The 27,169-nt window shown below is 38.8% G+C and overlaps 1 protein-coding gene across 1 annotated transcript in view; it reads left to right on the forward strand.

The window, feature by feature from the left end:
• COMMD10 (COMM domain containing 10) overlaps positions 1–27,169 on the forward strand; it is a 408,139-nt gene that overhangs the window by 354,714 nt on the left and 26,256 nt on the right. The window contains exon 4 of the mRNA XM_044059162.1: positions 13,372–13,527. Coding sequence (XP_043915097.1) covers positions 13,372–13,527 — 156 coding nt within the window. The remainder of the gene's footprint in view (positions 1–13,371; positions 13,528–27,169) is intronic.

Raw genomic sequence — 27,169 nt, forward strand, 5'->3', positions numbered from 1 at the left:
GTGGTGCAGAGGGATTGGTATTTCTTTAAATGCAACATTTTTACCAGAGCTGGGTCAGACATGGCTTTGTAAGTTAAGCAGAGATCGCCTCTACGTAGGCAATATGAGACAGAGAATAGTTGGAGTTGTTTTGAGTCTGTCCATATAGGACAACTGTTTAAGGCCTAGGATCATCTTTGTGAGGTACTTTTGCAGCCTCTTCAGTTGTTGCAGGTGTCTAGTGAGGTACATGCCAAATGGGAGATTGTACTCGATGATTGGCCTAATGAGGGAAGAGTAGAGGGAGACAGTGATCTCTTTCTTCCTGGATGTAAAACTCTTAGTAGAAAGATGTGCCACATAGAAGGACTTTGGTCAAAAGAGAGGTTGCTGTCAACCTGTGTTCCCAGATCTGTTATAACACCTTCTGTGTTCAGTGGACTACCATCGATGCGGTAATTCACGGGGACCAAGTTTTTCCCAAAGGGGATGATGGCACACTTTTTGGCATTGAGCTTAAGGCCATGGTTCTGACACCAGTCATTGATCTGAATGAGGCCTTTCTGCAGGATGTCAACATCACTTGGGGAGTTAATAATAGCTCCCAACTTGCAATTGTTTGGGAACTTTGTCAGCCAGAGTCCCTTCATGTTGGCATGGACGTCTGAGAAGTAGATACCAGACAGGAAAGAACTCTGGACCGAACCCGGTGGGACTCCACTCTTGACTGGTCGGCAGTCTGACTTGGAGTCAGCTACTTTCACACTGTGGGTTCTATCTGTGAGCCAGTTTGCAACCCACATAGTGATATAGGGGTTGATGTCTAGCTTAGTGAGTTTTTCTATAATTCCTGAGTGGGGAATACATAGTACGGTTGTGTAAGTTGTACTTACCTATAACAGTAGATGTTTGATTTCTTCACTGCTGTAGTTGCCGCACTAATCTACCATCCCCCTTATTGTACATAGTTGCTTTGTGTTGCAACTTTTATTGTTGGAATTATTGTTGTGGTTAGTCTTTTGTAGGTCACAGTAGCTGTGGTTGTTTAAGGATTAGTTTCCCTTTTTCCTCTTTTGGGGCAAGAAAATCCTTAAGATTGTTAGTCACTCTGACAGTTGTTATACTTTCTTTCAAAGAAATTAGCCTATAAGTAGTCAGAGAAACTGAAATACAGTCCAAAACAAAACAACACGCCAAAAAAAAACGGACCTCACTGAAATAGTCGCACCCTTGCAAGAACAGTTAACTTCTTTATTAACCACACAAGTAATTGAGCGCTTTCATCCACAAGAATGTGGACTTCATCAGAATACTTGTTACCAATTAATTACAGCTATTTATATGCATGTACAAACATATTAAATATCCTTCAACATATAAAATATAAAAATGTTACAAAAAATATATATAAAAAGTATTTTACTGTATTAATAAACAATAATTTGTCATTAAAATGAGTATGATCATTGTCCTAATATCAAAATCCTAATATCAAAACACCATATACTGTCACAACACACCATGAAACTACACCATAAAAATTACACCTCACATCTCTTTATATACCACGTTTTATCTATCTTTCCTGTGTACACATTTGTAAGATAGATTTAATCGTAATATAATCGTTGAGGCCAGGAAAATTCAAAGCATCAGTTAACAGCTGCCACATGGTCTCCTTGTACCCCAGCAATACCTTAAGGTTACCCCTCTCTTGGACCCATTTTAATCTGCTTCAGTATTGCAAATTTAAATATATGCCTTCCCCTTTTGTCTCAATATGCCTATACAGGGCATTGGTCTTATTTTTTTGGTTATGTTGTATATATGGTCATATATCCTATTCTTAAGGCTTCTTTCTGTTTTCCCAATGTAGTAACAAGGACAGGCCATATATACAACACCTTTAGAATTGCAATTCCCCTGTATAAAGGTAACCTTAATTTTGTTAACATTTTCTAACACAACCCCTTCAACCTCTAATATGGCAAAGCATTGCCTACAACATCCACATTTTCTAGTATGTCTTTTGTCTTGTGTTATGTTACCCAAACCCTGTCACAATTTTCTCTTTAAATTGTTGCCCATTTTGTAGACAAAAGATGGTGCTGACCCCACTGCGTTCCTTATATCATTATCTGCCAACAAAATATTCCAGTTGTTGACCATAATTTGTTTGACCTTATTAAAACACATGCCCTTTGATAATTAGTATCATTATTTACATTTTCCACTACAATGGTTTCTGATAGCGGTTTCCCCAAAATAGCGGGATATTTTCTACCCCATTCACGTATGACGTATCTCTTAACATCATTTAACATGTGTATGCGGTACCCCCTCTGCTTAAATAAATTCCATCTCCTTGATCATATCTAAATACTCAGAGGTCATCCGGGCAGCTCGTATACATTGCCCCTTAAAAATATTCCTCATACGTTTTCTGGGGTGATTGCTTGTGTATTCCAGATAACTATTCGAGAATGTATCTTTTCTATGTATATTGGACTTAAACCCTTAGTTAGTATTGGAAATAAAAGTGTCCAAATATGCTGTGCCCCTGTTATTACATGTATATGTAAATCGTAGAAATGTAGTTGAATTATTAATATACTCCATACATTCACCAAATGTTTCGTAGGGGCCATCCCATAATAAAAAAATATCATCCAAAAACCTGGAATAATGTCTAATGTGTTTGTAAAATCTGCTCTGAAAAAACATGGTTGGTCTCCCAATCCAGCATGACCAGATTTGCAAACATGGGGGCACAAGCTGCCCCCATGACCACACCCCTGGTCTGCCTATAATAGTCTCCTTCAAAATAAATGAAGTTGTTGTCAAGCACAATTGACATTATTTCCAGGATAAGGGCAACAAAATCCCATTCTAAATTAGTGTAATGTCTAATACTATTACAGAACCCATCTAAGCCAAATTGTTTAGGAATACATGAGAATAGGTCTACTACATCTATAGTAATGTAATATAAACCTTCTTTCCATACATTAGGACTGAGGCTGCTAAGAAAACTCCATGAATCCTTCACCATATGTGGGATAGTCCCATATATGTGTTTTAACCATTTATCAATGGCCACTCCCAAAGGGAATGTTTTAGAGCGGCTACCTGATATAATTGGTTGAAAGGGTGGGTTGGTGGTACTCTTATGTATCTTAGGTGTGCCAACTATAGTGGCCATAACTGGATGTTCCACCTTCAGAAAATTATAAACTTCATTGGTAATGCGATTATCTAACAAAAACTATACATGTCAATACGCTTATATGCCACCTGTATTTCATTGACAGAAACTGTTTCATAATTTCCTGACGTCTGTAAAATCTCAAATATTTTGCCAACATATTCCAGTGTGTCATAAATCACAACACCCCCCCCACCCTGATCGGGTTGCATAATCCTAATATTATGATCTTCCTTGAGTTGTCTCAAAATAACAGCCTCACTACGTGTAAGGTTATATCTCATGTTTTGATACTTTAAATCATTCTGTATACTGCATCTGGTCATGCTGGATTGGGAGACCAACCATGTTTTTCAGAGCAGATTTTACAAACACATTAGACATTATTCCAGGTTTTTGGATGGTATTTTTTTATTATGGGATGTCCTCTACGAAACATTTGGTGAATTTATGGAGTATGTTAATAATTCAACTACATTTCTACGATTTACATGTACGTGTAATACCAGGGGCACAGTATATTTGGACACTTTTATTTCCAATACTAACTATGGGTTTAAGTCCAACATACATAGAAAAGATACATTCTCGAATAGTTATCTGGAATACACAAGCAATCACCCCAGAAAACTTATGAGGAATATTTTTAAGGGGCAATGTATACGGGCTGCCCGGATGACCTCCGAGTATTTAGATATGATCAAGGAGATGGAATTTATTTAGAATTTATTTAAGCAGAGGGAGTACCACATACACATGTTAAATGATGTTAAGAGATACGTCATAAGTGAATGGGGTAGAAAATATCCCGCTATTTTGGGGAAACCGCTATCAGAAACCATTGTAGTGGAAAATGTAAATAATGATACTAATTATCAAAGGGCATGTGTTTTGGAATATTCACCTTATGTCAATAAGGTCAAACAAATTATGGCCAACAACTGGAATATTTTGTTGGCAGATAATGATATAAGGAACGTAGTGGGGTCAGCACCATCTTTTGTCTACAAAATGGGCAACAATTTAAAGAGAAAATTGGGACAAGGTTTGGATAATATACCACAAGACAAAAGACATACTAGAAAATGTGGATGTTGTAGGCAATGCTTTGCCATATTAGAGGTTGAAGGGGTTGTGTTAGAAAATGTTAACAAAACTAAGGTCACCTTTATACAGGGGAATTACATTTCTGAAGGTGTTGTATATATGGCCAAATGTATGGCCTGTCCTTGTTACTACATTGGGAAAACAGAAAGAAGCCTTAAGAATAGGATATATGACCATCTATACAACATAACCAAAAAAGATGAGACCAATGCCCTGTATAGGCATATTGAGACGAAAGGGGAAGGGCATATATTTAAATTTGCAATATTGAAGTAGATTAAAATGGGTCCAAGAGGGGGTAACCTTAAGGTATTGTTGGGGTACACGGAGACCAGATGGCAGATGTTAACTGATGCTTTGAATTTTCCTGGCCTCAATGATTATATTACGATTAACCTGTCTTACAAATGCGTACATAGGAAAGATGGATAAAATTTGGTATATAAAGAGATGGGGGTATAATTTTTATGGTGTAGTTTCATGGTGTGTTGTGACAGTATATGGTGTTTTGATATTAGGATTTTGATATTAGGACAATGATCATACTCATTTTAATGACAAATTATTATTTATTAATACAGTAAAATGTTATTGTGTCTTTCGGCTTTTCCCGGTTAGTGGTCGCCACAGCGGAACTCCAGTCTGCTAATGATTGGCAGTAGATTTTTACATGCCGAGTTGCTGGCCCTGACGCACAACCTTCAAAGAAGGTATGCCCATTCACGTATGTCTCCACACAGAAGACACTGTAGCTGAGAATCGAACAGGACAACGTCTTACTGTGAGGCGACAATGCTACCACAGCACCACCACCGCAGTCATTTATTAATACAGTAAAATACTTTTTATATATATTTTTGTAAGATTTTTGTATTTTATATGTTGAAAGATATTTCATATGTTTGTATATGCACATTGAGATGAATGAATTTTTATATACACATATATATTTTTATATAAGTATGGTTTAAATACATAAAATATTTTTTATTGGTTGAATTTGTATCTTGGCGCCAAAACAGCATATAAATAGCTGTAATTAATTGGTAACAAGTATTCTGATGAAGTCCACATTCTTGTGGATGGAAGCGCTCAATTACTTGTGTGGTTAATAAAGAAGTTAACTGTTCTTGCAAAGGTGCGACTATTTCAGTGAAGTCTGTTATTTTTTGGTGTGTTGTTTTGTTTTCGACTTTATTTCAGTACTACCACAAACAGTACCATGCGCTGGGTCCAATGGTTGGTTCCAAACGATAAAAAATACGACTTTCACATTGATGAAAAATCCACAGAAAGAAACAGTTCAATTACACGTACTTCGTACAAAAGAAACTGCAGAGTAGTAAAAAATCAAGCAGTTTATTCATCAGACTGTTAGCGCTTTCACCCGTAGGCTTCTTCAGACAGTTACAATAATACAAACTCATTCAAGATTTAAATACTAAGACATCTTTGTCTATTGGTTAAAAATAAGTCATGTGCACATAAAAATCCCTTACTTTAAAGACATAAAGCATATCTTTAAACAAAAAGCGCTAAACTTCCCAACAAATCAGAAACATGTTGTAGATAAAAACTACAATACTTATAACTACAATATGTATAAGCATATATAAAAAATATGTTAAAAACACCTAATGAAGTTATATGGCAAGTTCCATAAAACATAATCCCAATATTATTGAAATGGTAGCTGTTCATGACATCCAAACCATAAACAGGTGCGGAATCCATACTGATGTCAATACAAATATTATTAATAATATATTCAAGGTCTATAGCATCTCCTCTTTCTCAAGAAGGGAGCTATATGTACCTTTTCATTCAAACCAGGCGGTTTATCACCCCTACACCTAATGATCCAACTCATCTCCCTTTCTAATGTGCAATTAATAAGATCACCACCCCTGGCATTAGGGAAAACTACTTGCATAACAAGAAACAAAAATGTATGTTGTGGGCCTGTAGACTTAACATGTCTGGCCAATGCATTAGTATCATTGCCTAACCTTATCTGGTACATATGCTCTCTAATTCTCTCTTTTAATGTCCTATTCGTTTTACCTATGTAGAACGAAGTACAAGCGGAGCACCTAGCCAGATAGACAACATTTGAACTCATACAGGTAGTATTTGTACGAAACTTAAATTCGAAATTAGTAACCGGGTGGACAAATGACATGCTAGTGTCAATGAAAGCACACTGGTTACAATTTCCACATGGTTTCGTATTCATCACTGATATATTGCTAACACCTAAAAATGGGGTTATTGTCCTATTGCAAAGCTTGCTTCTTATATTAGGTTTATTTTTATAACTAACCATAAGCTTTGGACCCACCACTTCCCTGATAGCTGGATCAAGAGTTAAGATCTCCCATCGTTCCTCTAAAAAACTTCTAATCGCCACTGCATCATGAGTATAGAACAAAGGAGCTCTTACCACCTGAGGGGTGATAATATTTCCAGAATCTTCCATGCTACATGCCATAACAGGTTCAGAATAGTAAGGTCTTGCTACAGAGGAACGGAGCATGCTCACTTCTAACTCCATCCTATTAAAAACATGCTCATCATATCCTCTATTTACAAACATCCCTCTCATTCTATCAAGTTCCTCTTTATAGCCTATCTCACTGGGATTCAGCCTGGCCGCCCTCATAATTTGTGACTTCAGAACATTATTAAACACATATGAAGGATGCATGCTCTTTCTATGGAGCAAAGCATTCCTATAACATGGTTTCCGATGTATACATGTATTAATAAGGCCACTAGGAAGTCTATGCAAAAGAATATCCAGGAAAGAAATAGTCTCCTCAGAATAATTCAAAGTAAACGTTAAAAAACCTGTAGACTGATTAATATCATGGATAAACAACAGCAATTCTTCCCTGGTGCCAAACCAAAGGAAGAAAAGGTCGTCTACAAACCTTTTATAAAAACCTATGTGCTCCCTGTAGGAACTAGAATGAAAAAGATATTGTTCCTCCCAACAAGCCATAACAATGTTGGCGTAGCTATTGGCACAAGAGGTGCCCATAGCTACGCCATCATTCTGTAAAAATACATTATCCGCAAACATAAAGACATTGTTAGTAAGAATAGTTTCCAAAAAAAGGGCTAATAAATCAATGAACTTGCTGGAATAATTGGAATTACTCCGTAAATAGCTTTGAAAGTATATAACCCCTAACTCATTAGGTATGATGGTGAACAAACTCACCACGTCCAAAGTGACCAGTAAAAACTCCCGTGAGGGATCTACACCCTTCATATATTCATAAAGTTCTAACAGGAACTGTTTACTATCCCTTAAAATATGGGGACTCCTGTCAACCAAAGGTCGTGCAAAGTGCTCAAGATAAATAGACATTGGTTCCGTTAACCATCCTTGTCCTGAGACTATAGGTCTCAAAGGAGGATGGTACAAAGACTTATGCACTTTGGGAAGGCCCTTTATAATAGGTATCCGAGGATTCTTTACTTTCAAGTACTGATATAACTCCTCAGTAATATCATTATTTATAGTTAACTCATCCAGCATGTCAAACACTTTAAACACCTTCTCTGAAACAACATGCATATCAATCAAACTGTAAAATGAGCCTTCTCTCAACAGAAGCCTCATACTTTCCATGTAATCAACTGTGTCCATTAAAACAATAGGACCGCCTTTATCGGCTGGTCTAATGACAATGTTAGGGTCCATGCTCAAGGCATCCAGGGCCTGCCGTTGTAAAGAATTCAAATTCTGCTTATATCTAGTATTCCTATTATTGCTGAAATATTCATGTATGTCATTCTCTACTAGCCGTGAGTAAGTATCCAATAGGGGGTGTAGCTGGGGGATGTACACACTATTAGATCTAAACCTCACCTCTTGGTTACTAACATTTGTATTGCCAAAATCTAATTTAAGTTGTACACTTCTCACAAAATACTTCAGATCTACAATAGAATCAACTAAGTCCCCACGCCTAGTGGGGATAAAACTCAGCCCCTTATTCAAAACATTAATTTCAAACTGACTTAACGTCCTACTGGTTAAATTAATCACTAACGAGCTGCGGTCCTCTCCCACATTTTCTTGAGAGTAGGACCCACAACTTCGTTGCCTGACACTTTCCTTTTGTGCCGTCCCCTGCTCATCGACCTCCCTCTCCCTAACCGCTGACTCTGCGCTATAGGGAAAGGGTTAAAGACGGTCTCAATTCTGTCAGGAGTATTGTTAACCGCTAAAGTCTTCTTCCTAACTACCATATCAGTTACTCAAGCAGGTCCTACCTCACTAGGAGGCTGTGACCCTGTATTCTCAACATGATTCGTCACAGAACCAACTGCAGCTACAGTCGGATCCTTTGACAAAACGGATGACTCTGTATCACAATTCAAAGCATTAACAGCTGTAGAAACAGTAGCAACAACATCATTACTAATATTTCTAGTATGTGAAGTATATTCACCTAAATGCATATTCGTAGCATTCACTGTTTTATTAAAAGAAGGAGTAGTACTACTACCACCCGCTACTTGCCCTTGACCATTTGGTCTCGGCCAAGTAAACACATGGTTGTTGCTAAAATCCCTTGAGTCCCTTAGGATTTTCCCCTTCTTTTGTTCTAGTAATCGCTTTTCAAACAAGGTTACATTATCTATAACATTGTCCAATAACATATCAACAGTTGCATCTACATTTCTAGCCTTAATGTCATTATAGAGTTCATTAACAGTTCTCTGTAAAGTCTCTTCCTCTGGTTTGTGGAAATCAATAAGCAGTCTCATGTAGTTATTACTTAGCTCTAAATTGAGCTGTTGCCACTTGTATAACAACTCAGGAAATGCATTACCTGAGGTGGGCATTTTCAAGATACGTAGCCCACGTGGAACTATCTTTTTCGCCAAGCACGCTTCAAAGTGCTGGCGTTGTAACTGTAACCTTTTCAGTTTAATAAATTCTTTCTCCAGCTTTTGCAAATCCTCGGAAATGGAAAACAAAGTTCTAGCGTTCGTATTTTCATTCTCATCTCCCAAACGCGGCTCATATAGCAGCAACATGTTGGTAGTTCCTCTCACACAAGCGTGAAAGCGATCCGCTTTCTGATTGGTCTGCTCACCCATCCTCGGTACAAACGGTAGTTCAATATTGTTGTCAATCAACTCAGCCATTCTCCTCGCTTGGTGTGAATAACCGAAGTAAATATATATAAAACAAACGAAGCACACACCAAGACAACGGAGCTGGGACCCAGCTAGTGCAATGGATATAGAAATAATAACAACCACAAACAGTACCATGCGCTGGGTCCAATGGTTGGTTCCAAACGATAAAAAATACGACTTTCACATTGATGAAAAATCCACAGAAAGAAACAGTTCAATTACACGTACTTCGTACAAAAGAAACTGCAGAGTAGTAAAAAATCAAGCAGTTTATTCATCAGACTGTTAGCGCTTTCACCCGTTGGACAATAACCCCATTTTTAGGTGTTAGTAATATATCAGTGATGAATACGAAACCATGTGGAAATTGTTACCAGTGTGCTTTCATTGACACTAGCGTGTCATTTGTCCACCCGGTTACTAATTTCGAATTTAAGTTTCGTACAAATACTACCTGTATGAGTTCAAATGTTGTCTATCTGGCTAGGTGCTCCGCTTGTACTTCGTTCTACATAGGTAAAACGAATAGGACATTAAAAGAGAGAATTAGAGAGCATATGTACCAGATAAGGTTAGGCAATGATACTAATGCATTGGCCAGACATGTTAAGTCTACAGGCCCACAACATACATTTTTGTTTCTTGTTATGCAAGTAGTTTTCCCTAATGCCAGGGGTGGTGATCTTATTAATTGCACATTAGAAAGGGAGATGAGTTGGATCATTAGGTTTAGGGGTGATAAACCGCCTGGTTTGAATGAAAAGGTACATATAGCTCCCTTCTTGAGAAAGAGGAGATGCTATAGACCTTGAATATATTATTAGTAATATTTGCATTGACATCAGTATGGATTCCGCACCTGTTTATGGTTTGGATGTCATGAACAGCTACCATTTCAATAATATTGGGATTATGTTTTATGGAACTTGCCATATAACTTCATTAGGTGTTTTTAACATATTTTTTATATATGTTTATACATATTGTAGTTATAAGTATTGTAGTTTTAATCTACAACATGTTTCTGATTTGTTGGGAAGTTTAGCGCTTTTTGTTTAAAGATATGCTTTATGTCTTTAAAGTAAGGGATTTTTATGTGCACATGACTTATTTTTAACCAATAGACAAAGATGTCTTAGTATTTAAATCTTGAATGAGTTTGTATTATTGTAACTGTCTGAAGAAGCCTACGGGTGAAAGCGCTAACAGTCTGATGAATAAACTGCTTGATTTTTTACTACTCTGCAGTTTCTTTTGTACGAAGTACGTGTAATTGAACTGTTTCTTTCTGTGGATTTTTCATCAATGTGAAAGTCGTATTTTTTATCGTTTGGAACCAACCATTGGACCCAGCGCATGGTACTGTTTGTGGTTGTTATTATTTCTATATCCATTGCACTAGCTGGGTCCCAGCTCCGTTGTCTTGGTGTGTGCTTCGTTTGTTTTATATTTATTTCAGTACTATTCACGCCTATTGTGAGTTTTTAGTCAGAGAAACTGTGTTGGAGGGGATTAGAGTTTTGGTAAGCTGTCCAGGTACTGTTTATGATGTAACTCATAGGCTACTGCAGGAGTGAAGAATTTGAAAAAGTGGAACTTGCACAGTTGTACTATTTCCGTGATTGCTGGAGCAAGTCCAGCGTAGATGGGAGAAGACAGTACACAAAACAACAAACGTGATCAGGATGAAGATAACATAAGGCAGCAAAGCGCTATTGATTGGGTTTATTCTTACAGTGACCTCTCTGTGATTCTCTAATGTTATGGCAAGTATATGCATGAGAAACTTCCCCACCCCTGCACACAAACACACACATCTTCATTTGTAGATTAGCCTATGTATACCTCAGTTAGGTGATGATAGAAGTGTTTTTTGTCTTGCAGCAGTGTGCTGTGGTCAAGATTATCTACTGTCCATGTGTATCAATTTAGATACCCTAGTATCAAGTAAGTAGGTTCATTGAAATATAAGACACAGCTCCATGCTGGTTATACCATATCAGAAAGCATGTATGCGGGAGTGAACTGAGGTGGTGTCACAGTCTTACATTAGTATGGAAGTGGCAGGCACTGAAACAGACAGCATGTAGCATTGCAACTTGTATTACCCATGCTTTTTATTTGCAGCACCAATGTTTTTTTTATTTGTTGATTCATTTGCTCCAGTACATGTAACTTGTCTTGGCTTACTCATTCCTGCTACTCCATTTGTTCACAGTTCTTTTGCCTTAATCCCTTGTATACTATCACTTGAAAAGTCTGTCTCTTGTGGTAGTTGTCTAACACTGACTCTGTCATGGTCAACCTGGTGGATGAGTGCTAAGGATCGGTTGTTGTTATGTAATTTTCTTGTTTACAGTCCTTTGTCTGCTGTGTCAATCCTGTGAGTTCCACTACAGAGGAATCCTTCAGCAAGACATGCCCACTGACTGCCCTAAAGAAAATCTAGCCCTAAACTTCTTGGTTAGTGTGGACCACCAGTATTGATGGCCAGATTCCTTACACCTGCATCACATTATCATTTTACTGGTGTAGCACAAACTTTGCTGAGATACTACTCTTCTTGCAGATGACTACAAGTAAGGCTGCTACCTACTGATTTTGAAAGGCTTCCCTTATGAATGATTGAGGCATGAGTGAACACCTGGAAAGGTCAAAGTAAGTGCTTTTGCATGGGAACAAAATTCTCTGTTATAAGCTACGTGGCAAGCCCACCCCATCAGACTTACTTATACTAACCTTAGTCATACAATACTGGAGAAAGGAGAAATTCCCCATTAACGTACACATTAGTCTCACACTAATAGTGATCCTTCAGTGCCTAAGAATGTAGTGTTTGATCTGCAGTATAAAATGAATTCACGCTATTGTGTTTGGGTAATTAGAACCCTTTTAGCAGGTCCTCCATTGTCTATAGTTAAACATTTTAGAAGATGTATGCAGTAGTCAAAGAAAATACCTAAGCTTAAAGAAAACCCCAATATACCCATTCTGCTATTCTTGTGTAATGTGCCATTATCTCCATGATTGATTCAGAATCATGCTAAGCTAAATTCATTTGAGACATGTTAGGTCTTCACAGGATAACTTAATAAAATGTGACAGCATAGCAAGTTTACTTCTTTAGAATATAAACTTGGCTCAGTGGTTCAGGGGATAGATTGCATCTCAGGTGACAGGGTTTGACTAGTGGTCCCAACACTAGACCCCATTCGTAGGATGGGGGAGCAGTGAAGGAGCATGGCTTGTTTGTTTCTCCCAAGGGAGAGGGATGGGTTGCACAGTTTAGGAGCACACTGAGTGGTAGTAACTTCCCGGTGGAAACTGGGAAGTTCACAGCACATGTCTTGTTGGATGGGGTGGGAATGCTTAGAGGAAATGCTCCTTGTGGAAATGAGGGGATGCCTCCACTGTCATCCCATTGCATACTCCTTCCCATACACCTTTGCAGGTGCATGTGTTAGGGAGAGGGGGGACTAATAAAAAAATCTTGAACCACCTGTGACAGCTGTCTGAATGATAGCCCTAATGGCTGACCCTATCCCCAGTGATAGGGAATGGATGGACAAATCGGCAGTGGTGGGGGATAATGATCAACAGACAGCAGGGGCAAAGAGTGCAAAAAAACCCTTTATTTCTGTGGGATATGAAAATGCATGTTATACAATAATTGTGAAGTTATTAAGCTAACAGTTTATCTCCCTTTGAACCAAGTTCTTGGGTTACTTCCCAAGAATTGGAATATGATAGCAAGAACTTCACATTTCAAAGGTTTCTTAAACCCAGGTTGTCTGTTTAGCTTGGTATTCTTGTTCTTTATTTTTCTCATGTGTATTAATGCTTTACTCAACCTTATATGAATGTAGATTGCAAGAGTTCTTTTCAGGATTTCTTACTGCATTTTTCTGTTTCCTCAGGCTGTTTATCACAGTGTGAAACCAGCATTCCTGCAACAACAGCTTGAAAACATTCATGTTCATCGAGACAAGGCAGAAGCATTTGGTGTTGCTTGGGCCAGTGCAGGCCCTGACACCACTGATAAATTCAGACAGCAGATGTTTGCACCCAAGAAGGTAAGTAAAGGCACAGAGGAGGCTATGTTGAGTGTAATAATTGTCAAACAATTTACCGCAAGTGACATTTTATTTTTGCTGAGTCTTTTTCTGCCTTTACCTGCTGACTGACAGCTTCTCCCCTTTAACCCCATTGTTTTTAGGAAAGGGGTTGTCATTTATTTATTTATTTCTTACTTAGTTGTTTTTGTTTACCAAGTTAGAACATTAATCAACAATGAGTAATTGAAGGCTCAGCTTGGGCTGTAAGGTACAGCAAAAGTATATAAAAATGAATGCACAGTCACATTTGACAAAAAACATAAATTAATCTGTATTTATATAGGCAAGAACCTGCAACTGTCATGGTTTTCTCTTTAGAAAGCTTCCTTTTCCTATCTCCCCAGCAGCCTTGAAAATGAGCACGCAAACAGTTTCCTTTGTTAAGAATGTAAGAACTTGCTTTTAAAGCATCATTAGCATTTTTAAATAATTATAAAAGTTTTTTTTTTAAATAAGATTTTAAAGGGACAATCCCAGTGTTTACAATTAGGGTCTGAGTTAAGCTGACAGAAGTCACGCCTACTTCGACACATCACTTTCATTCCCACCCACAATGTAATTTTACTTTTAAATATCCTGTAAATCTGCAGTTCCAGTCTTGTTTCAGCTCCCAGGATAAACTGACCGTTGGGTTTGTGTTCCTCTCCGACTTGCATTGGATTGGGGAACTATGCCCCCAGCTCCTGGCTCATATTTAAAATAAAGAAAGCTGTGCCAGGGAAAAGGAATTTCAGTGTATACTAATTTTTAAATTCTGCATCACTCTTGCTTCTACAGATGTACAAGCAGCCTGCTCATAAAAAATAGTGTATTTGTCTACAAGTGTTCAGAAATCAGCACGTATCAAACTAGAAGATGAAAAAGGAACAGAAGTGTGTGTCTACTAATGCTCCAACCTTCTGTCACACACTTGCTTTCTATGGAATTACTAGTAGGTCAGAAAATATGAAATGAAATAAACAAAAAACTCTGTTTATTAATGTTTTAAAAGCCTTGCTTTACTGATGTGCCTTCTAGGGTAGCAGCAGCAGTCAAGCCATAAAATGCCTGAAAGGCTACTTTTCTTCTTTTTCTTTTGGCTTTTCCCAGTTAGGGGTCGCCACAGTGAATTACCTGTCCGCTCATGATTGGCAGTGGAGTTTTACGGTGTCGAGTTGCCAGCCCGGTGCCCAACCTTCCACAGAAGGCACACACATGCATGCACTCACACCTAGGGCCAATTTAGAGTGTCCAATCCACCTACAGCATGTCTTTGGGATGTGGGAGGAAACCGGAGCGTCCAGAGGAAACCCACGCGACCACAGGGAGGACATGCAGACTTCGCACAGAAGGCACCCCAGCCGAGGATCGAACCGGAGAACCTCTTGCTGTGAGGTGACTTCTCAATGGGCAAATTGAACAGATTAAACTAATGAATGGCTCACAGGGATAGCTGTTGTCAGTACAACTACAATTTGAGATGGAATTTGGCTAACACCTTTGAAACTTCCTTCAGGCACTCTTCCCCCACCCCCTTAGCCAAAGGTGAACATACTCAGAAAGGCAAACCTGAAATGTAAACAAAGGCTGAATCAAAACAAAAAATCCCTGGGACTGTCCCTTTAAAAAAATATTGATTTAAAGACATTGTTGGAATTGTTTCTGATGGAAGGTCAGTTATATAAATTAAATTCATGCATTTAGCTGCAAAACAGCCCTTTATGCTACATATGACTACTTTCTATGGACTAATGAGAGTACTAAACCAACTTCTACAGATAGACTTTGAACAGAATAAAAATAATGATTTATGTTATTTATGCCTGTTCATTGATGTATTGTAGATTGTATTAAAGTGACATAACAAATTCAGCACTTCATTCAAGTATTTCTAAAATACACTATAAAGTCAAGCTTTCATTTGCTAACCCCGAATTACCAACCAGCCGAACTGCTGGAGCAATTACAAGGATACTGATTCTGCTGACCTATAGTAAAGGGAATTTCCAAAGCTTCTGCTAGCTACAGTGCCCTTGAGATTTAAGTCTTCTAAGTAAGATAGGGGTTTGATCTTCCTGGAGCTTCTAAATAGTGTATATACATTGTCTGTGAGTTTTCTTCCTGTGTACTGTTTAGGATGTAGGCTGTCAAAGGAGGTGTTGTGAAGTGGGTGACTCCTTAAAACTCAATTGGGAATTGTTCTTGTAATGTGGTTCTCAACCTCATTACTCTTCCCTATGTGTGTGTACTGATTTGCCCAGCTGATTGTACACTTCCTTACCTCCTTAGGATGAGTGCAGTTGGAGGCCTCGCTGAACATCTTTGCAGTTGGAGGCCTCGCTGAACATCTTTGCAGGAGCCATGAACAAAATAGCATCCTATCTTAGGGATCTCACAAACTGACTGAGACCTGCAGTCACATGGCCTCACACATAGGAATTTTTAGGGATTTCTGTACTGGTGAAGCACTGCTATGCTCAACCTTGCTATACTTTGCTTTACTGTACTGTTCACCTTACCATTATTCCCACCCCTCCCCATACCAGTTGCAATTATACATGCACTAGCTCCACCCCTTCCATTAGACTCAAAACATACAATTTGCCATATGAGATTACATTATTCCACCTCTTCACACTATTCCTCTCTCCTTACTCCACCCACAGCCTCCTTCTCCCCCACTGTTCCTTTCTTCTTACTCAACTGTCAGCCAGATTAATGTCCACCTAAGCCCTTCCCCATTTAACTGCCACAGCCTGTAATGACATGATAACTACTCCCCTCCCCAAAATTCTATTACTTCCCTGTCCATTATATAATACTAGCTTATAGTATCCTTCTGTTGAACAACATGAAAACTGTCCTCAGTAATAACTAGGTCTTTCTTACATCCATCCCTTCACTCCTCTTACCCTGGAGCTTCTCATACCCTCACTCAAATCAGGACAGCATTATTTTGCCTTAGATTCTCGTTACAGGCATTACTTCATTGTACCAATGAGTTTTATTTATTTATTTATTTTGACATTTGTTAACCTGGTATGTATGACTGAACCTAGGCCTAGTTTCAGTGAAGGCCCAGGGGGGAAAACCCCAGTAAAAATACATTCAAAACAGAGTTGCAGAGTAAAATATTATGCACAAGATAAAATATTTTAACACAGGAAAAACAATTAATATAAATGGCAAACTCCATTGTAAGAAGAGACTTTAAATACATGGTAAACACAGATAATGTGTTAAAAATTGTGTGATGTATATAACAAACATTTCAACAATGAATGAAGAGGAAGAAACTAAGAAAATATGGAAATAGAGTTGGTGAAAGAAAGAGAAATAGCTAAAAGAGCACACAGTATAGGGAAGAAGAGTTCATAAAACAATAGAATAGATAGTAATAATCAGAGTAAGATAAGAGAAAAGTGAAAGTGAAGGAGTTGCCTACATTGTTTACATACTGCCTCCATCTAGCTTTGGATGAATGACTTTAAAACTTATCTTATCTTATTACTTGTTCATAGGTTCATAGATGTTTACTAGGCTAATGACCATGAGGGCCTTTTTAAGCCTAACCATGCATCCCAATGGCTAGGCTTGCTAAGCGTAAGCAGGGGCTTGGGAGATGAGCCATTTTCATGGTTGACTGGCAATTTTACTCTGATTTATCCCTTCCCACCTCTCTTCTCCTGTCCTTACACCCTTCTCTTTTCTCACTCTTGTCCTCCTTGGGTGGCAGAGAAGGAGACTCCTTGCTTCCCCTCCCCTGTCTATCCCATCCTGGTAACATTCCTCCTAAATCCCACCCTTCAACTTTACAACCTTTACATCTTCCTATGTGATAGATGAGAAAACCTTTCTCGTTTCCCTCACCCTACTATTCCATTGCTGCCATTTGTGATACACTACCCATCTTTCCTCTGAAAGCTACCTCATCTTACCTTCATAGATAGCAGATAATAAGACCTTTCACTACCCCTTTTCCTTTCTTCCCCCAATTCTGCTCTTACCAACTCTGATATGATACCTCAACCCTTTTTCTTATTTTACCCTAAAACTGAATATCTCCGGGATGGTCACCTCATACAGCACTACTAGACTGACAGCTATAATCCCACTACCACAACTAACTTCTCCTTTCCCTGAGGCAAATCACGACTCCTGCTCCCATCTAACATATCTAACCATTCCAAGGCATTCGACTGTAACACTGCCTATCTAACACTTTAACTAGGCTACTGACCTTAGCAAGAAGCTAAATCAAAACCTACTACTACCTCACTAATGTACTCGAGAAAGTTTTTAGTATATTCCAAAACAAATTAAAATGTGTCCCTCTACATATACTCCTTTTACTTGCACCACATGCATTTTTGGCATGCATTGGTAACCAATCTAGCATAACTCCACCACTTCTCTTATGTCTTACAGATTATCACTCCCCATTTATTCCCATTAAAACTGCAGTCACTATGGCCAACCTTACAGGGTACAGTTCATGATTCTCAGCACAACACTGATACTTGAGAAGTAGGTTTCTTGCAAAAAATAAACGACTGTCAAAATTTATCAAGATTAATCATATCCTAGTATTCTTATTTATTTATGTTCATTTACCTGGAAGTTTGACCGGAGTTTATCCTGTTTTCATTGGAGGTCTGGAAACAAAATGTTAGACAAGTACATTTAAAGACAAAAAAAAAACATTTTGTAAAATGCATTGACTTTACATGAAAGCACAATTATATGAATACATCTGGAACACATTATATAACATACAGTAGCTTATATATTTAAGGAGATACATTTTTTCATGAGGTAGTTGGTTACAGAGAACTTACAGATAGACAGTGGATATATTATGTAACGTGCTTATCGACTGGAAGTAAAGAGAAGGGTAGCAAAGGATTTAGCAGGAGCTAGAACTTAAGAGGAGTAGTAGTTCTATGAAATATTAGGTAGACTGAGGTAGAGAGCTTATATAGACCTGTATTAAAGAAAATATAGGCAGTGGTAGTTACCTGGGAAATGGAGGTTTTTGCTGGAGAGAAAGCAGGTAGAGGGCAGAGTGGCAATACAGTGAGATGTCTTAGTGATAGAGATTTAAAGTTACATACACTAAGATTAGGTACAGAAAGGTTAAATAAAGGGAGTGTAACTTTGAAGGTGGAGTTTAGGTTGAGTTGGTGGGTAGCCTGGGGTAGTACATGAGCATCACCAGTTATTCAGCGGGTGTTTCTTTAGTGATGTTTTGAAGACATGCAGTGTGTCTACCTGTCTTATTTCGGGGGGGGGGATTTGTTTCCAGATTTTTGCTACTTGGTTTCTTGCACTATTTGATTTTATGAAGGATAGAAACGCTTTGTTGTTAAATCGTAGGGCTTGATTTGTGGTATAGGGTTGTAGTATCCCTTTTAGAGCTGGGCATTTTTCTGGTGAATTTATTAGGTTATGGTCTGTAATAAGCTGATGATAGCTGAGGTGGTTTTATGTTCTAGCCACTTATGGCTTTTTAGTGCTATGCAGTGGTGTTTTTTTTTTTTTTTTTTTTTTTTTTATGAAGATTATTTGTAGCAAATTTTGTACTTTTGTTGTAGGCTGTCCCTTGTTTATTTTTGATTGTTAAGTTAAGATTTGTAAAGATGGGTGGAGCATAGAATGGCAGTGAAAGTAAGTATGTTTGTGTTGTGTTTTCCTGGAGTTATTAGCAAGGAATTTCCTAGCCCTATTCATGCCATTTCTTTTACTCACAGCCTGTGATGTTTAATAAACACACTGCCTTACTGGCATATGTGTAGTAGTACACTGCTTCCCTCTCTCTGGCAGTCTCTCAAAGGTCAGAACTCCTCCCACTGCATGTTTGTGGGTGGGAAGGGCCAATTACCCAGCAGGACCAGGACTGTCCTTCAAACCCACAGACAGGATCCTTTCAGTGTTCTAGTACCACAGTACTGGTTTACTTCAACTACTGAGCTCAAATAAGAAACCCTTTGGAGTTGTTATTCCTCCTCTTCCTTTTTTCTATCTCTGCTTGAAATGTGTAGTCTTCTGATTTGCTTATTTGTCTTTCTGGAAAATTATATGTACTTTGAGTTTTATTTCTCTCTCAGTATAAGCATTATACTGTTTATTTTAAGCTATTTCTGAGCTTCTGTGCGTTTTTTAATCTTTTTATTATGTTTTGTGAACATCAGTGAGTATTTAACTGAGTTTGTATAGTAAGGCCATTTTAGTTCAGTTCCTCTCATTGTCTCATGCTGCTAGAACCTTGAGTATTTTGCAGCTGTATTCCCATTGATTAAGAGCTTCTTTTGAAAGTTTTGACAGGAAAACTTGCTGGTTTTGCAGTCTTTTCTTTGGGACTATGATTATTTGAAATAATTAAGTACATTTGCAACATTTTAAATTATTTTTTCCATGTAAATCATGATCTTTGGCACCATTTTGTAAGCACTTCTGTCAGAAATGTTTCCTAAGTTTATATTTTATTCCTTGTCTAAAGTTATTTTAGGCTGTTTTTATTCATGTGGAGTTCAAACTAGCATTATTTATTAAAATTAGGGTCTTTGTGACATGCAACTTGTGCTTTGTGCTGGACTATTGAAATTGCTGTCTTTTTTTCTCAGAGCAGTATTCACTGTAGTATCCCTATAGAAATAGACTGCAGATTGCTATTTAGAGGGAGAATAATGAAATGTGTCTATTTGTACTGCATTGACTGTGCAACCAGTTGTTGTGTCTTTCGGCTTTTCCCGGTTAGGGGTCGCCACAGCGGAACTCCGGTCCGCTAATGATTGGCAGTAGATTTTTACGTGCCGAGTTGCCGGCCCTGTAGCACGACCTGCAACGAAGGTACGCCCATTCACGCATGTCTCCACACAGAAGATGCTCTAGCTGAGAATCGAACAGGACAACGTCTTACTATGAGGTGACAACGCTACCGCAGCACCACCACCGCCTCAGCCTATGGCTTGTCACTCCACAGAAGCCTCAGCCTTGTGTAGTCTAGCTTGCTAATCACCTTATATTACCTCTGGGTCCCCTGGTATGGTGACACAAGGGACAGTCACATCCTCCTGGGCTGTGCCACTGCCTGCTTCAGGTATGGGAAAACCAAAAGTTTTAGGTGCCAGGGTAGCTATGTCTCCATTGGAGAATGTTCCCACTTGAATAGGGCAGTAGTCTGTCTGTTTTCCCATCTGAAATGGTGGCTGTAGTGACTGGCTAGATCTGTTGTTCAGGCATTTGATTACAGGGTGCATACCCAGGTTATAAGAAAAACTGGTGCTTCCACCTCCAGTCAATCATCTAAGGATCCTGCTTTTGAAGGGAATCTTAGTGTTTGCGGTTTCGGACCTGTCAAAGTCGGATCATTTGATTTCCTCTGATGATGAACAGTTTCAAGAACCTAAATAGGTGTTTTTTTTTACTCAAAAGCTGGATAGATTTAGGGATATATTCAATTGGGAACAATCTTCATCTGTCCCTGAGATCAGCAGGGCTTATGATCTTTTGGAGGATGAGGCCCCAGACATAAAAACCTTTCCTCTTTTGATCCCAGTTTTGGAAGATGTTTTTAGAAAGCTTGTAATTCTCCTCTACTTATTGAGGCTCTGCCTAAAAAAGTATTTAAGAAATTCAAGGTATACTGTGCCATGCCTGCCCTGCAAGTCCCTTGTTTGCAGATTCTGAAACAGTGTCTTCAGTGACTTCTTCTAATAAAAGGACTTTGTCTTTTTCAAATCCTGTTCAAGTGGATGAACTAAGGAAATGGCTGGAATCTCAGGTGAAAGAAGCTGGTTCAGTTCAGCATGATGGTTTTTAAAATGTTCTAACTACCAGTTTTTTTATGTACAAGTTTGTGTGGAGATGTATGTATAGGTTCGACAAGTTTGCTGCATCATTACTTGTTGAGCAAAAGATCTGTGTCAGAGATATTGCTTCGAGTGTTTCTCACATGTTAAAACATGCTTTGGAGTGTGTCTTGAGGGAGCTGATACTATTGCTAGAAATGCAGCTTCATCAACTTGATAAGGAGGTATGCTGAATTGCACAGATAGAACTTTTCTGATGTGTTAAAAATGAGATATTGAATACTCCACTTGAGTCTGATTGCATGATTGGTACAGTAGCTAAGCATATTCTTAAAAACTGGAATTGCACAGGTAAACTCATGCAAGAGGTGTCAAAAATGTTTTATATTCCCAAATTTCCCTCCATTAAGCAGGGTAATTTTCAGCAGCCTTCCAAACATTCTCAAACAAACAAAAAATCAAGGCAGTAAAAGGAAACGTCAAGATGACAACCTAGTCTATCCGAGCAAGAGGGGTTCCTTTCCTAAAAAGGGTAATTCTCCTTCCGACTTGTGTCTATGCCAAGGCATGGCACCCATCTTTCTCAAGTTCCCATCTAGGTGCCATGTCTCTCAAGTTAGCCCTCAACAAAGTGGCCTAGCCATCAGTGGTTATAGACAAGTGAGTGCTGAACATTGTTGCCAAAGGGTTACAGATGACAATGAAATTAATGTCTGCCTCCATGCATTCCCCCTTATCTGCTGACCTGACTTTGTTATTCCCTCCTATTCTTTGGCAAATGTTGGACTCAGGAGTCATAGAACCAGTCCCTCCTTCAGAAAGAATGAGAGGTTTCTACTGCAGAATTTTCAAGGTCCACAAGTTCAAGCTGCTCACCCTCCAGACAGTGCTTTCCCTGTTACCAGACCACTGCTTCATAGTGAACCTGGCCTTGAAGGATGCACATCATCATATCCCCCTTGCTTATCACTTCAGGAGATTTGTTCTGTCTAGTTCACACAGTCAGTTTTCAGTATTGCCCTTTGGACTATCCACTGCATCTTGAGTGTTTACAAAATGGCTTGTCCCAGTAGTGACCCACTGTTGGCCTCTGGGCATCCACATTTTTCCTTACTTGTACAACTTGTTGATTTGTGCAGAGTCTGCATCCAGGTGTTTGGATTTACTAGAAGAGGTCTTTGCCTTACTCTTCCAGCTAAGGTTCAAGGTGAACCTCAAAGTCGTGTCTGATACCCTTGCAAAGACTAGTCTTTCTGGGGTGCTTAATCGACACCCACAAGAGAATGGCCTTTTTTCAGAAGACATGATCCTGTCTTACCAGAAGATATTTCTGGAATTTTCCAATAGGAATGTTGCCTCAGCAAGAGAATTCCCAAAAGATTTTGCACTAATAGCTTCTATGATTCTTATGATACCACCGGCTCATCTTCACATGAGAAAAATCCACTGGTATGTCTGAAATTGTTGAACCCAGCAAATTCATTTCCTGGAATCCCAGTTGCTGGTGCTGTTCTTTATCAGACAAGAGTTACAGTGGTGGAGAGATCAGCTGAGTATCAAGCTAAGACTTCCTTTCGTATTTCCAGTGCCAGTGCAGTCTGTTCAGACAGATTTGCCCAACTTCACTTGAGGAGCTGTGTCAGTGAGGATACAAGTGCAAGCCGCTTGGGGGCCCAAGGTTGTATGGAAGCACATCAATGTCAGGGAGATGGTGGTGGTGAGTCATACCTTGAAAGAACTTCCCCACCTATGGACTCTAGGTCCTCTTGTGGTTATGGACAACAGCACAGTGATGTGGTACCTCAACAAACAAGGGCGTACAAGGTCATGCCACCTGTGCCATTTGGCAGTGAGGGCCTGGGAGATGGATCTACAGGATTCTCTGACTCTTCAGACATCATACATCCCATCACAGTAGAACATTGTGGCCGACAGACTAAGCAGGCTGTGGGCAGACCCACATGAGTGGTATCTCAAGGCAGTGGTGTTCCAGGTTATATTGCAGATGTAGGGAATGCCTCAAATAGATCTGTTCACCTCCTTTCAAAATAGATAGATGGAGAAATTCTGTTGTAGACATCCTTGTAGCCATGTTTGAAAGACATACACATTCTTATTCCCTTGGACAGGAATGTTTGTACATGCATTTCCACCTATTCCACTGATTCACAAGGTACTTTGGAATGTTCAGAAAGAAATGCCAAAGATCGTTATGCTGACCCTCTATTGGCTGAGGCAGTCTTGGATATCCCTTGTAATGGTATTAGTCAAGGGAAATTACCATTAACTTCCTCACACTCTGGATTTGCTCACACAGTTTTGAGAGTGACTGGTGCACCACAATTTGGAGAAACTTCAACTGACAGCCTGGATGATACAATAATAATGACTCCATTTAGGTACTTGTTTCATGAGGCTGTGCAGCAGGTATAAAGGAGTTCAGAAAACCTGTTACTAGAAAATCTTATGTTTATAAATAGATGAAATTTTCTAAGGGGTGCCTAAACAGAAATGGAGGATCCTTTGAGGTTACTATCCCCTGGTCTTGAAATATTTTTGTGAGCTACTTCAGGAAGGCTTATCATATGTGTCCATGAAGGTGCATTTAGAGACCATCTCCCCTTGTCTGCCTGAGGATCCCCCTCTTTCTTATTCTCTTATGGTAAAACAGTTCACAAAAGGACTTTTGAATATGAGATACCCCTTGAATAATAAATTCATCCTTTGTAGAATCTCACCAGTGCTGTTGAAAAAATTACATTACTATCTTTTCAACTGTCAGCAGAAGCTGATCTCAAGTTCTTGACATGGAAAACCGTTGTGCTTATTGCTCTGCAAGGCAAGTTTCTTAGCTGCAAACTCGCATGGTGGGACAACCTTACCTGATTTTCCATGTTAATCCTTCTTTCATGCCAAAAGTGGTCTCAGAATTTACTCTTAATCAGTCTGTCAGTTCCAATCTGTTCTTTCCAGAGTCTAAGAATAAGGGAGATATACCTTGGATATGCCTCAGCAGTACAGGTAGTACCTTGACAGAACGAAACCCCTTAGGAAGGCCTAAAGGATTTTTATTTACTTCTCAGGGGCAAAGAAAGATCAACTTGTGTCTAAGCAAACTATTGCATGTTGGATGTTCTCTGATATTGTTTTTGTTACACCCATCATGTTAAGGCAAATTCAGGCAAGGTAAAGGCACATGCCACAAAGGCCTTTTCCTCTTCAGTGGAATATTGGAAATGAGTCGACTCGAAGTATTTTAGAGGCATCATCTTGGTCCTCTGTCTGTACCTTTATGAAGTACTACAAGCTGGATGCCTTTTCTGAATCCTGAGCAGGATTCATGAGGACCATTCTCCAGAGGCTCCTGTACCCTTATCCTTCCTCCGCCCAGGTTGAGTAAGCTTTGCGAATCTACTCATATGCCAGTAAGGCAGTGTGTTTGTTGAACATAGTACAGTTGCGTAGGTCCTACTTGCCTGTAACAGTAAACATTTGTAGAACACACTGCCTTACTGGCAGTACCCTCCCACCATCTCCCTTTGTTGGATGTATATATTTTTTTGTTGGATTTGCTGCTGAGTTTTTTCGGTAGCCTTATTATGTGAGTTTGACTTTTGGTTTGGAGCCATAGGTGTTCACAAAGCATGGGTTTTCATCTGGTCTTCCTGCTGGATCCTAGAAAGGATCTTGTCTGTGGGTTTGAAGGGCAGTCCTGGGTCTGCCAGGTAATTGGTCCTTCACACCCACATACAGACAGTGGGAGGAGCTCTGAGCTTTGATAGAATGCCAGAGGGATTATAGCAGGGCACTAGTACCCATATGCCAGTAAGGCAGTGTGTTCTTTGAAGATGCACTGTTAAAGGTAAGTAGGACTTGCACAGCTTTACAGTGTGAAAACCAACCCTGGCATAGTCACCTTCCACAATAACACTGCTACTCTCCACTACCCTTCCCTTTCCAGCTCTTCTCAAATCTATATATATTTCATTACTAAGTACAGACAAATTTCTTCCCATCCTAAAGTCCTCAAAATATGGTATATCAGTGCTGAAAGTCTAAACAAAGACTGGGATCATTTTGAAGCTTGGGCATGTAATTATAATCCTGACATTTCGTGAATTACAAAAACATGGCAAAAAGTACGACCCCCACCCCCTCCCCAGCATATTTATCTTAAATGCAGTCTCTTCTACAAAAACAGACCAGGCTAAAAGGAGGAAGTGTCATGCCCCTTGTAATCAATAAATAAATAAATAAATAATAGACAGTGCGAGTCTCCTGGCAAATAACTTCCCTTTATGCTCAGAGTTTGAGGGAAAAAACTGCCCTTTGCTTAAAATAAAAAGAAGAAACAAAGCTTGTCAAAAATGGAAATCCTCAAACATGAAAGAAAATCATGGAATCTTCAACACTACTCTGTATTGGGACCTAAAAGGGAAAATATAACAAGAGAGAGTAGATTTCTTAAGAAACTTATGAAAACTATTGAAACAGCAAGGCAAGCGGAGTTCCGAGTTCACACCAATAACACCCACAGTCCAGTAGTCCTTAACGCAGTTTTATTCCTTAAAAACAAACAAAAGCGTTTTCGCTACGGACTCGTAGCTTCATCAGAGGTTAATGCAAATAATTAGTACAATGAAAAAGGAATCCTTTTAACAAGCATAGGCTCTGATTATAGGAAGTGACGAAATTTCAATTAATTACTCTTTCCTCTAACCACCTTTTGACATAAAAAAGATCCAAAAAAACATATTTGAATTAGTTGCAATACATTAAAATGTAGCATCAAACATGCAACACTTAAAAAGTTTTTAAAAATTCAATTGATGTATAATAGTAACGAAAATAAGTTACTAACATTCATTAGCCTATTTATGAAATTGTAAAATTAACAACTTTTATACTCCTAATGTACCATTTCATTAAATAATACTAGTGCATTCATATCCAATTTGTCACTATTAAAAATTGTAATATAACCCCAGTACTAAAACTACGCAGTTATTTACGGTAGTGTTACTTTAAAACAGTACATATGGGTTACTAAATACTTATGGATAAAAATATTTTTTAAACATGAATATGTTTTTAAAAAAACAAGTAGTTTTTATCCTTTTTTTTGAGAAATGAGCTTATACTATGTTTTAGAATTTAATTCGGTTAAATGTATGCTAAGTCTAAATGTGTATTTATTTTTAAATACGATTAATAGTGACAGATTGGATATGAATGCACTAGTATTATTTAATGAAATGGTACATTAGGAGTATAAAAGTTGTTAATTTTATTCCATACAGATAAGGCTGAAAAGTCTGCTCCGCCCACAGTATGGCAAAGACCACCTTTTCACACTACTCTTACTCCTCCCCTGGCAGCTGCCTCTAAGACAAGGGGTCAACTATAAGTGTCTTCCTCCCCATCTGAAGAAATTCATACCTCACTGCCCCCTCCCTGCCTTTCGCATCTTCCTGCACGGCATAATTCTTTCATGCTAATCTGGACTGGCTACACAAAGGTTGTGGCAAATGGTTGTAGATAGCAATATCATCTAGGTAAGCAAGGGCAAACCCTCCTGCTAGGATATTATCTACCAGCCTATGGAAAGTCGCTGTGGCATTCTTCATCCCAAAGGGCATCTTTGTGAACTCGTACAAGCCAAAAGGAGTCACAAAGGCTGACTTCTCTCTAGCATTGGGAGTCAAGGGCACCTCCCAGTAACCCTTGGTAAGATCAGTGGTTGTAAGACACTTAGCCCCACCCAGCTGCTCCAGGTTCTCATCTGTCCTAGGCATGGGGGTAAGCATCCG

This window comes from Protopterus annectens, chromosome 17.part0, assembly GCF_019279795.1.
Source record: "Protopterus annectens isolate FY-2018-M chromosome 17.part0, PAN1.0, whole genome shotgun sequence".
Lineage (NCBI taxonomy): Eukaryota > Metazoa > Chordata > Ceratodontiformes > Protopteridae > Protopterus > Protopterus annectens.